The sequence below is a fragment of the Acinonyx jubatus genome, chromosome B1, assembly GCF_027475565.1.
Source record: "Acinonyx jubatus isolate Ajub_Pintada_27869175 chromosome B1, VMU_Ajub_asm_v1.0, whole genome shotgun sequence".
NCBI lineage: Eukaryota > Metazoa > Chordata > Mammalia > Carnivora > Felidae > Acinonyx > Acinonyx jubatus.
In genome coordinates this window covers 120,533,431-120,549,643 of record NC_069382.1, presented here as the reverse complement: position 1 = coordinate 120,549,643, position 16,213 = coordinate 120,533,431, and the positions used below count along the sequence as shown (strand labels likewise).

General features: G+C 43.8%; 1 protein-coding gene across 5 annotated transcripts in view; it reads right to left on the bottom strand.

Moving 5' to 3' along the window:
* The window catches only part of TSPAN5 (tetraspanin 5), a 173,543-nt gene that overhangs the window by 32,820 nt on the left and 124,510 nt on the right, over positions 1–16,213 (bottom strand). For all 5 annotated transcript variants that reach the window (XR_008296232.1, XM_053217108.1, XM_027061218.2 and 2 more), the window contains one exon: positions 306–356. Coding sequence is in view for 4 of the 5 variants with exons in the window: in XM_053217108.1 (XP_053073083.1) it covers positions 306–356 (51 nt within the window). In the remaining variant the exon portion in view is untranslated. The remainder of the gene's footprint in view (positions 1–305; positions 357–16,213) is intronic.

Here is a 16,213-nt window from a genome sequence, read left to right as displayed (position 1 = left end):
ATAAGCATTACTGAAATTCTTGTGCCAGAGCGAGGAAACGTTCCACAAGAACGCACATCTCCTGCTAACTGATGTTATGCACATGTATTGTTACTTTTGTAATTATTTTGATAAGATGACTGATTTAGCCTTCATTTCTGAAGAGCCTTTGAAATATGACACTATCTTCTAAGAACACTTTCTTTCATTAAAGAACCACGTTTCTTTATACTCTGCAGCTGTCAAAGAGGAAAGGAGACAACATGTAAGGCAAAGTGCAGCCTCTAACGACCAATATGTGTGCATTTTCATGATATTCAACTTACTTTTTCATTCCACGCCCACAGTCCAATTCCAAGAAATGCTATTCCCAAAAACTGAAAGAAAGAAAGAAAGAAAGAAAGAAAGAAAGCGTTAAGTATAAGGGTAGACGCCATGTTTTTACTAATACAAATATAAATAAAGTTTTCAACCAATTCTTTTATCACCTTACCTGGCTGAGAAATAGCCTTGCCTAAAATCTGAGTAATAGCCTTTTATGGAAAAAGAAACACCATAATCACCTTGATTAAAGCTATTACAGCATTACGAAGACTTGGGTAAAGAAAATGTGGTATGAATTTGCAATGGAATATTATTCAACCTTAGACAGGAAGGAAATCTTGTCATTTGCAACAACCTGGAGGGCACCATGCAAAATAAAATAAGCCAGACAGAAAAGATAAATAGCACGCAATATCACTTACATGTGGAATCTAAATAAATAAGTTGAGAGGTGCCTGGGTGGCTCAGTTGGTTAAGTATCTGACTGTTGACTGCGGCTCACGTCATGACCTCACGGTTAGTGGGACTGAGCCCTGCATGAGGCTCTATGCTGACAGCAGGGAGCCTGCTAGGATTCTCTCCCCCTCTCCCACTTGCACTTGCTTGCACACTCTCTCTAAATAAGTAAATAAAACATTAAGAATAATAATTATAAATAAATAAGTTGAACCCATAGAAACAGTAAAAAAGTAGTGGCCAAGGGTGTAGTAAAGGGTGTAAGTTGTAAGATAAATAAGGTCTGAGGATCTAACGTAAGCATGGTGACTGTAGTCGGTAACACTAAAGTTGAAACTTGCTAAGAAAATGGAAATGATGTCCCACACACAAGAAGGTAACTACATGAGGTGATGGAAGTGTTAACTCAAGGCTAGGGAATTCTTTCACAATGTACACAGAATCATCACATTGTACTCTTTAAATATCTTATAATTTTGTCAATTATATCTCAAAGTGGGGAAAAAACTTCTCAAACATTTTTAAAAGACAGGGTGGGGACATGTCGGTGCTTAGAACTCACTGAAATTATGAAGAATAATAATTAGGCAGAACCTTGAGCAAAATCAGAGTCATTAATAATGTTTAATGCTGCCTTTTAGGGTAGGAGAGGAAACAGTACCTACCCCCGTCCGTCCAAGCCAAATGTTCACTAAAAAAACGGACGACCAGGGACATGAATGTAAAAGAGCTGGCGACTCTGTCTATGCCGTCATGCCGTCAGAAATGGGCCAGGTCCCAGAGGGCATGCAGAAGCCCAGGATGCCCCTCAACATACTCTTTACCACGTCTTCAGAAAGTAACAAGAATCCTACCAGGTTCAATGTGACCCAAAGAAAAGTCCTGGATGCTTCCATTTTTCAGAAAGTTAAATGATTTACATTGCAGTTGAGAGGGCTTCCACAACTTGGCCTGCTCTCAACTCTGTGCCATACGTGCACATGCACCGTGAAGCACAAACCACACACCCCCAGCGCTGCCCGCCAGGGAGGGAGGGGGAGCAAATAGTAACAGAGGGATTTTCCATTTTAGTTAGTTGTCACTGTATTCCCTCTGCTCTAAGATACACATTCTCCCCCCCACATTTTAACATGTCAAATTGGGACAGGTCTTGAAATCAGTGGCATCCCAGTTTTTTCCCCTCTTGATTTTACCTAACTAAAATAGGTCTTTTTTTTTTAATTAATCAAATTAAAATTTTTTTTAATGTTTTCATTATTTATTTTTGAGAGAGAGACAGAGCATGAGCGGGGGGAGGGGCAGAGAGAGGGAGACATAGAAGCTGAAGCAGGCTCCAAGCTCTGAGCTGTCAGCACAGAGCCCGACGCAGGGCTCGAACTCACGAACTGTGAGATCATGACCTGAGCCGAAGTCAGATGCTTAACCAATTGAGCCACCCAGGCGTCCCAGCAGCATGTCTTGTAATCAGGGTGTCACATGTTTGAGGACACATTGTACAGGGCCGTCTGCCCACTAAGAGCTCGGCAGTCAGAACTGGGTGTAACGGAGCATGAGGGAAAACACATCTTATTCCTCGTCTTCATTATCAATAGCAACTCTGAGTGAATTTCCTTCCCAAACACTGAAGTGAAAAGAGAGTGGGCAGGTTAATGAGCAGTTTCAATCCGATGACAGCAGCACACTCTGTTTATTTTACTAACATCTTGATTAAGTTAAATGTCAGGAAAGCTGTCCACCGAGAGGGTGCGCAGAGAAGACAAGAGTGAGTGAGGGTGGTTATTCTTTGCAGTTTGGGGGAAATCTAAGAGCTGTCCACCTGGCGAGGTCATCATTCGCAGCAGGGAAGCGTGGGGGTTGCTGACGCTTTGAGGGCATCGGCTAATGGATCCAAGAGGGGCTGGGGGAAAACAGAAGGAGCAGAGGGGAAACGCAGGACTGAAAAAACAGACGGCTGACTGCCCTGAAAATCTGGTTGTGTTTTTAGAAGAACTTCCCAAATCTCCCGCCAATTATCTGATTCTGCAGTGAGACAGCATGTAATACCTTCTGAGCCTCCATGCGCAAAAGCTTCAGCAAGTCCTTGATTTGGCAAAAACTGAGGACCCCTTTCTTTTGTTCTTATAGGTTTGAAAAGGGTTTAGAAAGAGCTGTTGTTCTGAACCTCCCAAAAGAAAACTAAGGTCCCCTCTACGGCCCTGGTTGGAGTGCTATGTCGCTTTATGTTTTTGATGGAAAACAACAAATGTACCAGTCCCCGAAATGACTCAAAGATACCTGGGACTCTGTAGTACAAAAATAAGGCAATTCAGCACGCTACTTTCCTATTTATAGGTCCTAGGCACAACAGGGTAACAAGTGATGACTGCATACACAGCATCCCATCAGACCTAGAAATCAGAGTGCTTGACTTCACACCTATTGATGTGAAACTCGTCCCGGTGAAATGCATGCCCTATACTAAAGCTCTTCTTGGACAAATGTTCAATCATCTTCCTGATGTGGCATTTAATCACAGTTACTGTAAGCAACGGGTGGGATGTCATGGCAGAGAACATCACGGTCAGCCGTTTCTCTGGGGTGGACATGTTACTGCTGAGGGCCCTGCTAATCACTAACATTCATTTCTTATTACTTGCCAGGCACTGTGCTTACTGCTTTGTATGTAGTGTCTCTTTAAGCTTCACAGCAATTTTATTTTGGAATAGGCACTGTTACTAACCCCCTTTTAAGAGAAAAATGGGGCTTACAGAGTTGCATTTGCTTAGAAGCACACAGCTTGAACCGAGAGGAGATTAACACCAATGTAGTATATGCTCTTACCAGTCCTGATAAATTCCCATTTTCCTCCCTGGGACAGGAAGTAGAGGCCTTTGGGTTAGAATTACATGTGAGATGAGGAGGACATCGTATACTCTGCCCCCAGCAGGCAAACGGGAGTTGAAGAGGTAAAACAATGACAACATGGCCTTCACATAAGAACTGGCCATAGAACAGAAATTCCCATGCTGGAGTCAGCAACGGGAGTGATGTAGAACAGAGAAACTCAGTGGCGGGTCAACATTCTCCTCTTTGCATGAAGTTCTCCTCTTGCACTTTGAAAACCCATTTTCCTTCCCGGATCATAGAAACAGACTGGAAACCAATGATCTTCCACAAAGAAGAGAGAGAGAGAAAACTCAGAATTTAAAGAAGACTCACAACTTCCTTTACAATCCTGCTCTAATACTTTCTGCTCTGACTTTCCAAACAAGGTTTAAGAATTTTCAGAAAGAAAAACCAAAAAACAAAAAACCACTGAATGTGAGGTCAAGGAAAGCACTCACTACCTAAGCAAGCAGAATGGGGCCGGGGCCTCAACTGCACATACCTTCAGCACTACATCACTAGCAAACGTCCTCCCAATTACTCTCGGCCCATGTGTTTTGTTTTAAAATCAAGTTGCTCCAGCTTCAAATAATTAAACAGAAGAGAGCCAAAAAACAGAGACAGGCACGCAGCACTGGAGGCACGCTGAGTTTCCTCTTTCCCACCTCCAGAAGAAAAGTCGACCGTAAACCACCAAACTGACCTCATTCCGAAACCTAGGGGCCAACTTCCAGGGAATTGGCCAAGAACATTCAAGTCAACTCTTTATTCCTTTGAAAGAGAAAAAAAAATAAAACAAACAAACAAAAAAAAAACCACAACAGATCTGAGGCCTCTCCCCCTGTGGCAATGAATGCAAACGGGCAGTACTAATGTTTGACCACCCAATTTTTGATGTGTTTAAAGTAAGTTACGATCATTTTGCCAACATTTGTTAACTGGCAAAGTATGAACTAGGTACTGTGTTTTATATGAATTCCTGAAGACAGCACTGCCTAAAATATAGCCACTAGCTACTGAGCTTTAGAAATGTGACTAGTGCATGTTGAGGTACACTAATACGTTGGATTTTAAAAGACTTAATATAAATGAAAAGAATTAGTCATCCTACTATTTTTAATTTTTTAATGTTTGTTTATTTTTGAGAGAGAGAGAATGACAGAGTGTGAGCAGGGGAGGGGCAGAGAGAAAGGGAGGCACAGAATCCGAAGCAGGCTCCAGGCTCCGAGCTGTCAGCACAGAGCCCAATGCAGGGCTCAAACTCACAAACCGCAAGATCATGACCTGAGCCAAAGTTGTACGCTTAACTGACTGAGCCACCCAGGTGCCCCAGTTGTCATTCTATTATTGATAACATGCTGAAATTATAAACTTTGGATATACTGGGTTAAACAGATTATTAAAATTGATTTCACCCGTTTCAGTTTCCTTTTATAAATACAGTACCTGGAACATTTAAATTATATATGTGGCTTGCACTACATTACTGTTGGACAATGCTGGTCTAAAGTATCCCAAGTCAATCCCATACAGGAGATAGGGACATTATCCCCCCTTTTATAGATAGGGAGACTTAGAAACTTTAAGTTGGGTTGCTCAGGAGATCTGACTCCTCAGTCCAAGCTCAAAACTATTTTAGTGCTTTCCTGAAACTCTTGTTCTAAGATGCAAAATCGGCCCTTTAGTTTCTAGGCATTCAGGGCAATGTCGTTCCTGACTGGGGTTGAGAATGGCACTAGGTGCACACAGAGTGGCATGTGGGTGGAAGCGGGCTGGGGTTGGCAGAATATAAACCAGCCGGGCTGACCCCAGAAAAGGCTAGAGAGGAAAATGGCTCTAGTATGTGAGTAGGGGAACTGGGTGTCTGTGCCAGGAGGGACAGCTGCCCCCTTTGGGGGCTATGAACAGAAGATCTGTCTCCATCTGTTGCTTCAGTTCTTGCTGAGCCTTCCACAACGTGGAAGTGGAACAGTGCCCTGTTCTAACTGGTATAAAAATAGACAATTTGAGAAGCCACTCATCTGTCCACCTATCATCTTCAAATATTCTTGAGTTCTGTGTACTAGATACTACTTTTCTCTTGTGATAAATATACAATTCCTGCCCCCAGCGAGCATACAGTCCAGTAAGCGAGATAGATTTTAATCAAATACAGCATAAAAGACAAAATTGTCCTTGATGGTGCTTTAAAGAGAAGAAAATAAGGCCAATACAGACAAAAGAGGGAGATCTGACCCAGAGAGCAGTCCAGGAAGGTTTCCCTAAATAAGGCATGTAGGACCTGGGGTCTAAAAGATGAGATGTTAACCGGCAAAGAAAGGAAATAAAGTTTCAGGCAGAGGGAAGAGAATGTGCAAAGGCCCTGTGGTGAGAGGAACACAGCAAGTAAAAAGGTCTACAAGGTGATTGGTGTGACTAGCGTGTGGACAATGGGGGTTGGGGGAAGTGGCAGGTTTGAAATTAGAGATGTGAGTGTCGACCAGCCCATGCAGGGCCCTATAAGGTACATTAAGGAGTTCAGTCATTAAGCTAAGAGCGACAGGAAGCCTTCCAAGGGCCATCTGTGTGTAGTGGGCTGGGGTGGGGCGAGGGCACAGGACTTTATCATATTTGGGCTTCATAAAAATGATAATCTGGGCTGCAGAAAAGAAAGACCAGAGTGGACACACGAGGACTGGAAAGAGGCAGGTTTAGTCACATAGACAAGACCTGACTGTGACCCGGATGGAAATGTGGTGAAGAAAAAGATGAATTGAGACTATTTAGAAGTAAAACTAACATTTTCAGTGATGACTCCATATGGTGAAGGGGGGGCAGGGGTGAAGGAGAGAGAGGAGGGGTTATAGATAATTCCTATGTTTCTAGGATCTTCTGCATGGAGACTACGGCTCTTAAAAATTCATCTTATGTCCTCTCTGACAGAAATAAATCTCAGGTGCCAATTTCATAACTAGCTTAAGATCTAGTGGCATTTCTGAAGGACAGCTTTCTTTTACGGTATTTTGGCTGCTATCTGAATTCTCTTCGAAGCGTATTTCAGCTTGTACACGTAAAAAACAAGTTAATTGAAATCTCTATACATGTCTCCCCTCCCCTCCCCACTAAGTGTTTTATTCGTAAAAGGAAGCAATTATGTACAGGTGTACCTTAAAGGTCACGGACAACCCTTAGGTGGACATTTTCAATCCTCTTTGTTTAAAAAAATGACAATTACGTCAATGGCATCTGCCCAGCATCCTGTGAACAGGCTCAAAATAATGATGCAGCAAGGTAAACACAATAGAGGAAAAGAAAGATCAGGTCAATCTTCTCACCTAAACTAGAGCCTCAAAAATATTATCCTAAATAACAATGGAAGGAACTCTTTTCCCGTCAACATTCTGATGAAGTTAAAAAAAAAAAATTTTAAGCTCTGCCTGAATAAACAGGAGAGATTCATTGAAAATATTTGGCACAGAAGAGAGGAAAGAGTGCCAATGGGGCGGGGGGGATGTATTTTCCTTAAATTACAACACAGGTACTTTTTATTTGATGTTTTCTGACACTTTAGGGCAGGTGGGATGGAGCATCCCACACAAGGGTGTTAAGTACTTACGTTAACAAAATGCATATTGTCTTTCTAGAGCAGGGGCTGATTTTAGGAATAAAAAGCCTCTGGGCATAATTCTTGCCATGTCAAAGGCGTAAGCATGGGCTGGTAGAAAATTCAATACACAGAACGTCAATCCTAATTTTGCCACTGGGTCCCCACGTACCAGCTGGTACATTCAAACTGTCCGGAACATTCATGATAAGATGGCATGACAGATAAAGCTCAAACTCGTAAACAGGACATTCCCCATCTAAGCTGGAGTCGACCTCTCTCACTTCACTTGGCCCTACCGACCTCCATGTCGTCTGAACACACATAGCCTGCTGAACCCCGCCTCCAGTGCTCCGTGGTTCTGTGATCTTGACAAAGGCTCTTCCTTCACCCAACACATATTTACTGGGCATCTGCTATCAGCCAGGCAGTGCTCTGGGGGTTCTGGAAAAATTAGGAAACCAAACAGACAAAAGTGCCTGCTCTTATAGGGTTGACATTCTAGTTGGGGTGTACAGGGAGGGAAAGGCAATAAAAAACATAAATGAACACATTACATAGAATTTAAAAAAAAATTTTTTTTTTAACGTTTTATTTATTTTTGAGACAGGGAGAGACAGAGCATGGACAGGGGAGGGTCAGAGAGAGGGAGACACAGAGTCTGAAACAGGCTCCGGGCTCTGAGCTGTCAGCACAGAGCCCGACGCGGGGCTTGAACTCATGGACCATGAGATCATGACCCTAGCCGAAGTCGGCCGCTTAACCGACTGAGCCACCCAGGCGCCCCTAGAATTTTAAAAGGTAAGAGGAACTGCAGGAAAGCAGGGAGAGCATAACCAGACTGAAATGTGTCTTAAGGTGGAAGGAGATATTGCAATATTAAAACAGGCCAAGGCAAGTCTCCATTAAGAAAGCTACACATAGGGGCACCTGGGTGGCTCACCTGATTAAGCATTTGACTCTTGGTTTCAGCTCAGGTCATGATCTCACAGTTCCTGAGATGGAGCCCTGTGTTGGGCTCCGTGCTGTTAGTGCAGATTCTCTCTCTCTCTCTCTCGCTATCTTTCTGCCCCACCCCACCCCCCACCACCGGCTCTCGCTCGCTCTTTCTCTCAAAATGAATAAACAACAAAAAGAAAGCTACCCATAAGCAAAAACATGAAGCTGATGGAGTTGGCTGGTAGATATGGGGGGGAACAGTGTTGCAGGCAAAGGAGCAGCCTGGCTGGGCTCTATGACAAAGGTAACAGGAGCCAGGTGGGGTTATGACTGCGATCTTCTCAGGGAGAGAAAGAATCACTGGAGGGCGATTCCCATGGTTCTCCTTTGTCTAATGGAGGCAACGAGGCACCCAAGGAATTGCACAAAATGACTGTAGGGGTCCATGTGCTCATGTGAGACTGAGTGGCATACCAAGAGCCCATCATGGCGCCGGTTCAGTCAGCACTTTGTGAGTATCAGCACCCTCCCCTTCCTCCTGTGTTTCCCGGCCTGCCTCCTCTGCCCAGACGTATAGCGGATCCAGATGAAGCCCTGCCTCCTCTGAGGAGAAAACCTCCTCATTCACAGTGATCAGAAACCTCTCTCTTCTGAACTTCGGTCTCACCACATGGACCCCTATTTGACATTCACACACACACAGGGTTGTAAAGGAGTGACATAATCTGGGCCCAGCAACGGAAGTGATGCAGCTGTGTTAACCAGAGAACATGTGCCTGGTTAAGGGGTCAGCAGCACCTGCCTTCCAATTAATCGTCTCCCTCCCCTGATACCGGCCGGAAGATTCTTGCAGGATCAGTGTATAGGAGTATCGCATGCATTTAAAAGAAACCAATAAACTCTAGTCAGAATACCAAGATCATGTTTAATTTAAAATCTTTTCTATTTATTTTAGCAATCTGACTTAGGAATTTGGGGTCTGACTGGACCCATAATTTTAAAACCTACTTATTTTGAAATCCCACATTAAATTAAGTTTCTTCCCATAGGGCTCCTTGATGCATCTTCCCTCTCCCTAATTTTATCACTCCTTGCTGTCGGGTTTTGGTTTCATTATACCCATTTTAAGTTTACTTATTTATTTGAGACAGACAGACACAGCACGAGCAGGGGAGGAGCAGAGAAAGAGGGAGACACAGAATCCCAAGCAGGCTCCACACTGTCAGCACAGAGTCCAATGTGGGGCTCGAACTCATGAACCATAAGATCATGACTTGAGAGTAGGATGCTTAACCAACTGAGCCACCCAGGTGCCCCTCGTTACACCCATTTTTAAAAATAGAATCCTTTTGGAAGAATGTGAGATATAAATTATAACCAATATTGAGGTTGGGGTAGCTTCTCAATCTACACCCTCCCTTTTTGAAAACTGGCTCCCACCCACAAAGGTGGGCCCTTGCAGCCACGTTTGTGAAGGAGGATTCACTCCCACTCTACCCTCTTTAGACTGAGGGGTTGACCAAGGTGGGACATGTGGCTCAGAAAGAGCCATTCCATCAAAGACTAAGCTGAGACAGTCTCTCTTCCCCAGGAATGGGGTACTGGACACAATGGGTTTTGTCAGCCTCAGTGTCTCTGATGCTAGAACAGACTGGGGTGCAGACTGGGAGAAAGCAACATATGTAGAAAGCAGAAGAGAGACTGAGAGTAACTTCCATTCCTGACCACTCTCTGCTTTTTATCCCCAGGGCCCTTGGCTGCACTTCCCAACCGTGGGTCCTAAGCAATGCCCTGGGTCCTTATTATACCTCTCCTCTCTCCCTTCTTAGTTCAAGCAACTTTGGGGGCTTTCTGTTACTTGCAACCAGGAGAGTCCTAAAACAATAAATAAGAGACCAGCTTAATTCCCTTCATGCTTAGTGCTGTGACAAGCTCCGTGCTAACGATTAAGCGTACGGCACAGGCATGAGCATGATGGTGCTCTAGAGACTAATCAAGACCTGGCAGAGGGTGTCTTTCCTTTCCAAATAACTGAGTAGAAGCTCTAGTGGTTCTGAACTATGGGGCAAAGCTTTTGCCACTTGGTGTGAGGAGGAATACATGATTCAGCCGCACAACCACCTAAGAGAAAGAGCTGCCCTCTGCTTGCTTGTTGAGTTTTGGAAGCAGAAGGATACAGTTAGAGCACAAGAAATGGTCCCAAAGCAATTACCACAGCAGAGCTGAAAAAAAGGTAAGACGGAGCAGGAGAGGAGCCTCTTCCGTGGTTCCTGTATCCTCTCCTTCTGTTTTCCCAGAAAGGATGGAAGGGCTCTCTCTGCCTCTGAACTTGTACCACACCAAGAGAAGGCCAAAGCACCCCTCTGAAGACATGTCTACAATCCAGGGACAATCTTGTTCGGAAATTCCTTTGTTAAAGTTTGGAACTGAATATCTTGGCAAGAACTAGTAATGTGAGATGGGAAGGGAGAGAAAAGGGGAGGGTTATGCAGGCAATAAAACCTATATCCTTCTTGGAAATTACGCAGGCAAGGCAGGCACATAGCAAGGAACGTGAGGGATTAAGCTGTGCAATTCTGGATGGAGACACGGAGGGTGCAAATTTACAGCCCACTAATCTTTGTCTCCGTAAAAGCAAGGCATACACCGCCTGGGCTATTCCATCTGTAACTCTCTGATTAGATAAAACCAAGGCTAAGAACAGACCAGAGAGATGTTCTGAAGGCTGAGGAGGACGGAGGGATAACTCAAGTATTTTAAACCATAGGCACGAGAAGTAAGTTATCTACAGACAAACATCAGCCTTCATGGGAATAAGCTCCTGCTGTTTGCATTAAACAGCCAAGCGGTGCAGCTCCAGCTAATGGCAGCTTTGAAAGTTTAATACTCTCAGGTGCACACTGTTTGGTGTTGAAACATCTTCAGGTTTTAAAAAACATCTTGGGCAAGATTTAAAGGTTAATGCAAATGAAAATTAAAATAGGATTACTCTTTTTTAAAGCACAAGTAGGATTACATAATTCAATTCACTTACTAAGTATCTTCAATATATACTGGGCACACTGCTAGATGCCAGTGACAGAAAGGTGAAAAATACAACCAATGATCTCTTTTCTTAAAAAGCTAACTGTCGAGGGGTGGTGGATGGGGAAGAAAGGAGTGAAACCACAACACGCACAGGGAACAGGGAACAGAGCCTTCCCAGAAACACGTTGCCATAGAAACACAGAGGCCAGGCTAGGGGATCACTGCGGGGTCAGAGGAAGCTTCCTAGGAAGTGACACTTGAACTGTGTTTAGAGGAAAGGAGTGGGGGAGACCATCTCCTGCAGAGAAGGCAGTTTGTGCAGAAGGACCAAGCCTGGAAGAGTACATCCCTCAGGAGTGGGCAAGCGCTTCTGGGGCTGAAGCAGAGATCGTCAGGCCCGTGCCCAGCAAGCAGTGCTCCTCCTCCAGGTGTGGGTCCTGCTGCTCCAGCAGCACCCAGGAACTTGCTAGAAATATAATTCTCAGGTGGCCCCAGACCTACCACGTCAGGAACTCTGGGGATGGGGCCCACCAAGCCCTGTTTTAACAAGCCCTCCAGGTGACTGGGATACATGGTAAAGTTTGAGAGCCTTTGGGCTGGAGGTTGCTAAGCAGAGGCCTAATCACTACAGGCTGTATCTTGGGGAACCAAGGCATCCCCAAGCTATGTGAAGCCAACCAAGGTTTTAGCAAAAACAGTGACAGGATCAGATTGCATTTTAGCAAACTCATTCCTGTACAGCACAGAGGATGAACTAGAGGGAGGTGAGACAGGGAGCCAGATCGGGAGGCTACCATGGTAATCCTGGTGACAAGGACACCAGCCCCAAAAGGCAGAGGCAGTGACAAGAGGATGAAGACGGAAGAGGTTAAGGAAAATACTCTGTGAGACATCGTGACAGAAGCAGAGCATGTAACGTTAAGACCATGCTTCCTTGAACCAGAATGCCTGGGCTTGAAACCTAAATACATGACCTTGGGCAAGTCACTTAACCTCCCTATTCCTCCATGTCCAAATCTATAAAATGGGGATATTTATTTCTATGAAAACAAGCTCCAGGGGAGCCTGGGTGGCTTGGTCAGTTGATCATCCAACTCTTGATTTCAGCTGAAGTCATAATCCTGGGATCGTGGGATTGAGCCCTGCATCAGGCTCCACCCTGAGGTAGATAGAGCCTGCTTAAGAATCTCTCTCCCTTGCACCCCCACCCCCACCCCTGCACTCTCTCCCATCACATACTCCCCCTAAAAGAAAAAAAAAATTTTTTTTTTTTTTTTTTTTAATTCAAGGGACACCTAGTGGCTCAGTAGGTTAAACATCTGACTTTGGCTCAGGCCATGACCTCATGGTTCATGAGTTCGAGCCCCGCATGGGGCTCTGTGCTGGTGGTGCAGAGCCTGCTTGGAACTCACTCACTCTCTCTCTCTCTCTCTCTCTCTCTCTCTCTCTCTCTCTCCCCCCCTCCCTCCCCCTTCCCCACTTGCTCTCTCAAAATAATAAATTTTAAAAAATTAAAAAGAAAACAAGCTCCATGGGGGCAGGGATTTTCTGTTTAGTTCATTCTGCATCTAACAAACTTAGAACAATGTGTGCTTCACAGATCTTAAATATCTGTTGAATGAATGAGGGAATTACTTGTGGAAGAGGAGATATAAAAAAGAATCTAAGGAAATTCCCAGGTTTTTAACTTAAGCAACTTGGTACACTGCAGCATGAATTTTGAAGTTAGGAAGACTACTAAGGGAGAAAGATCAATCTCAGAGTTCAGTTTTGAGCACTCAAGTGAAAACATCCTGGCACATACACAAGAGGACCAAGAAGCTGGTCAGCAAGGTGGCTCCAGAGTTGGACTTAGGTTAGAAAGTAGGCTCCACCACTTACTAATTGTGTGACCTTGTACAAATAACCTCTTGGTTCTCTATTTCTTCCTCCATAAAGTACAGAGAAGAACAGATCCATCTCATAGGGTCACTGCGAAGACTAAATGAGAGAATGCATCCACAGGGCTTGGCAAAGTGCCTGGCACATTGAACGTGCTCAGTAAGTGTTGTTGTGGTTACTGTTGAGGCCACATGAAGAGTCTGTATAGAAGAGGACCAAGGCATTGTCCTAGAGAACACGAAGATTTATGGGGAGGCACACAGAGGGATCTCGAAGGGGAGACTACAAAGGAGGAGACAGAGAGGCAGCAGAAATTAAGGAAGGTGTCACCAAAGCCCGTGGAGGGAGAGTTCATCACCTGTACTTACACATTAAGTCAGGGAGAGAAAGGGGCTGAAATAGGGGAGACTGCTCATGTTTAATTAAATGGGAAGTAGAACTTAGAACAAGAAAACATTACAGAAAGTAACTTCCCTCTTTTCAAACTAGTCCCTGACTCTGGACATGACTGGCACCATCACCAGACAATCCATGCCACGTGTGGCTGGGCAAGACCCAAGATTAGTTGAGAGGTCTAGCATCAATCAGAAGGGAACTTGGGATTAGCCTGGGGTCACCTCTATATCAGCTGATAATGTTCTTTGCTTGTGTAGGAGACCAAAGGGTTACACAATGTGCTTCAAAGACCAACAGATTGGGTGTCAGGAAACCCCAGGTTTAGTGCCAACCAGAACATTAACTAGCTGTGTAAATCTGGTCAAGTAACTGAACAACAATCTCCTCGAGTATAAACGGAGAATGCCACCACCTGCCCCAGCCACACAGGACCGCGGCAATCCAACACAAGAGCAGATATTTTGACAAGGATATGCTATATAGTTGTTGAAATATCACATCTTATCCATCTGTTAAAACAACACGGTGAGATACATGCTGTAGCCTCTGGCCAGGTCATCTGGCACACATGTAGCCCTTGAAAATCAGTGCACTCTAATTGTTCATGGAATCTGCGCTTATTTGGTATGTAACCAGAGTATTTTGTGCTGGGAGATAATTTCCTCAAGATTTTGCCCTTCTTATGAGGGAGGAATTGATCGGAACTACAAGTGAGTCCTTTGTTACCGACTACCTTCAAGGACATTTGCAGAGCAGACAGCCCAAGAAGACAGAGACAGCGTTTCTTCACAGAGACCCTTAAAGGATCAGGCAGGCTTACTGCCAATCATAAAAGCTTGCGGTTCCCTCAACTCGGGGATCCCCTCCTGTGACACAAGTCATTACGTATACCGTGGTCAACTGGCCTTCTCTGCATCACTCTATGGAAAAGAGTATACACTCTGACTACTCGTAGTGCTGTGATTAATAAAGTCCTAGGTCTCCAACTTAGGAGTCTCGGGTCTCTGTCCGCATCCATGACACTGTGGCAAGGTAACCTGGTAGCTGGCAGGTAGGGCAAAATCTCAGACCCTTCACAGTTCTTATTATTTGCTGTTCCTACTTCACAGAAGAGGAGTTGGTACTTCCTCACACCCAATAGATTGTTCTCCAGCACCATGTCTTGCTCTGGTCTGCCAGATTGGAAGGCAGAGGCGATGTGAAGTCATAATGATCTCTGGTATTTTTTTTTTTTTTAACCTAACGCAAAATATCTGTATATCTGTCCATGTATCTGTAGATTTTAAATTTTTGTTGTTTCTTTTGTCTTGCCAATGTAATCTACTTTCTTTTCTAAGAAACATAATGACATTTATACATTTTCTGGGGGGAGGGGAAATGACTGTTACTAAACAAATATCTTCGCTATAGTCAATGTATAATTCTTTCATTTAAGTATCCCCATTTGACTGGGAATATTAAAAACACTCCTTAGAAATAACTCAAATATTTCAGGTATATTTTAGTAAACACTGAACAGTAGTTAGAAACACTTGTTAAAGAACACAGGAGACTGTAACTTCAGTTCCTTCGTCATCATATAAAATGAGAATAATAGTGCCTATTGGTCCCCATGGTGTGCACACGTGTGCGTGCACACACACACACACTCACACCATTTAGGCAAAGTCACCATAGGAAACTATATTCAGAATGCACTACTCCTTGTTAGAATTCAGAATATTTCTTTAAAATAAAATCTTATTGGGACTCCTGGGTGGCTCAGTCATTTAAGCATCTGACTTCAGCTCAGGTCATGATCTCGTGGCTCGTGGGTTCCAGCCCCGCATCGGGCTATTTGCTGTCAGCACAGAGTCTGACTCAGATCCTCTGTACCCCCCTCTCTCTGCCCCTCTCCTGCTTGTACAGTCTCTCTCAAAATAAACAAACTTAAAAAGAAAATCTTAGTAACATTAGTAACACCGGCATCCAAGAAATCATCTTTGAGAACCTGAAGTTCATATTAAAATGAAAACTGAATTTTCTCCCAGTGGGCCTTTTGAAATGCTAAAATTTGAGAAATATGCTACATCCTAGAAATGCCATGTGGCCTTCTAAATAGCTATCACAGAAGTTACAATTCTGATCAAATCAAGCAAGAACACTTTACATTTCCATACTCATGCTTAAAATCCCCTTAATATTTTTGCTTGGTTGACGTCACCTTTTTGATGCTTTATATTCAATGAAAACCTAAAACATCTTGAGAGATGAACACAGGATACATGGAGCACACCCAGGAGATCCAAATCCATTGATTATCATGTGAAAGAAGGCCTAGAGGCAATTAGTCCTTTGTTGTGGATGACAAATAAACCTCCACATAAAATGTTCTATACACTGAGGCATCTTTGATCAGTGTTACTGGCTCAATGACTCACAAAGGATGGGGAGGGGGAATGTCTGAAAACAAAAGGGCAGACTGAAGGCACCATTTAGTTATTTATTCTGTATGTTCAGCTCAGTTTTTCCTCTTTCCAACTTTTCATGACACTATAAAAAGAAATGGAATGGATTCTTTTCAACCAAGAACATCAGCACTGCATACTAAGGAGAAAAGTACTGGCTTAACACAGAACCCATATAAACCACTAAATATCAACCTGTTCTCTCTAGTTAGGTATTTTTAACAAGGGAAATGGGCTTTGACAAATCACTCTTATATAAAAGAGTTTATTACACAGACTCCTGGAAATTAATTTACATATAAGACAGGCTGCAGCC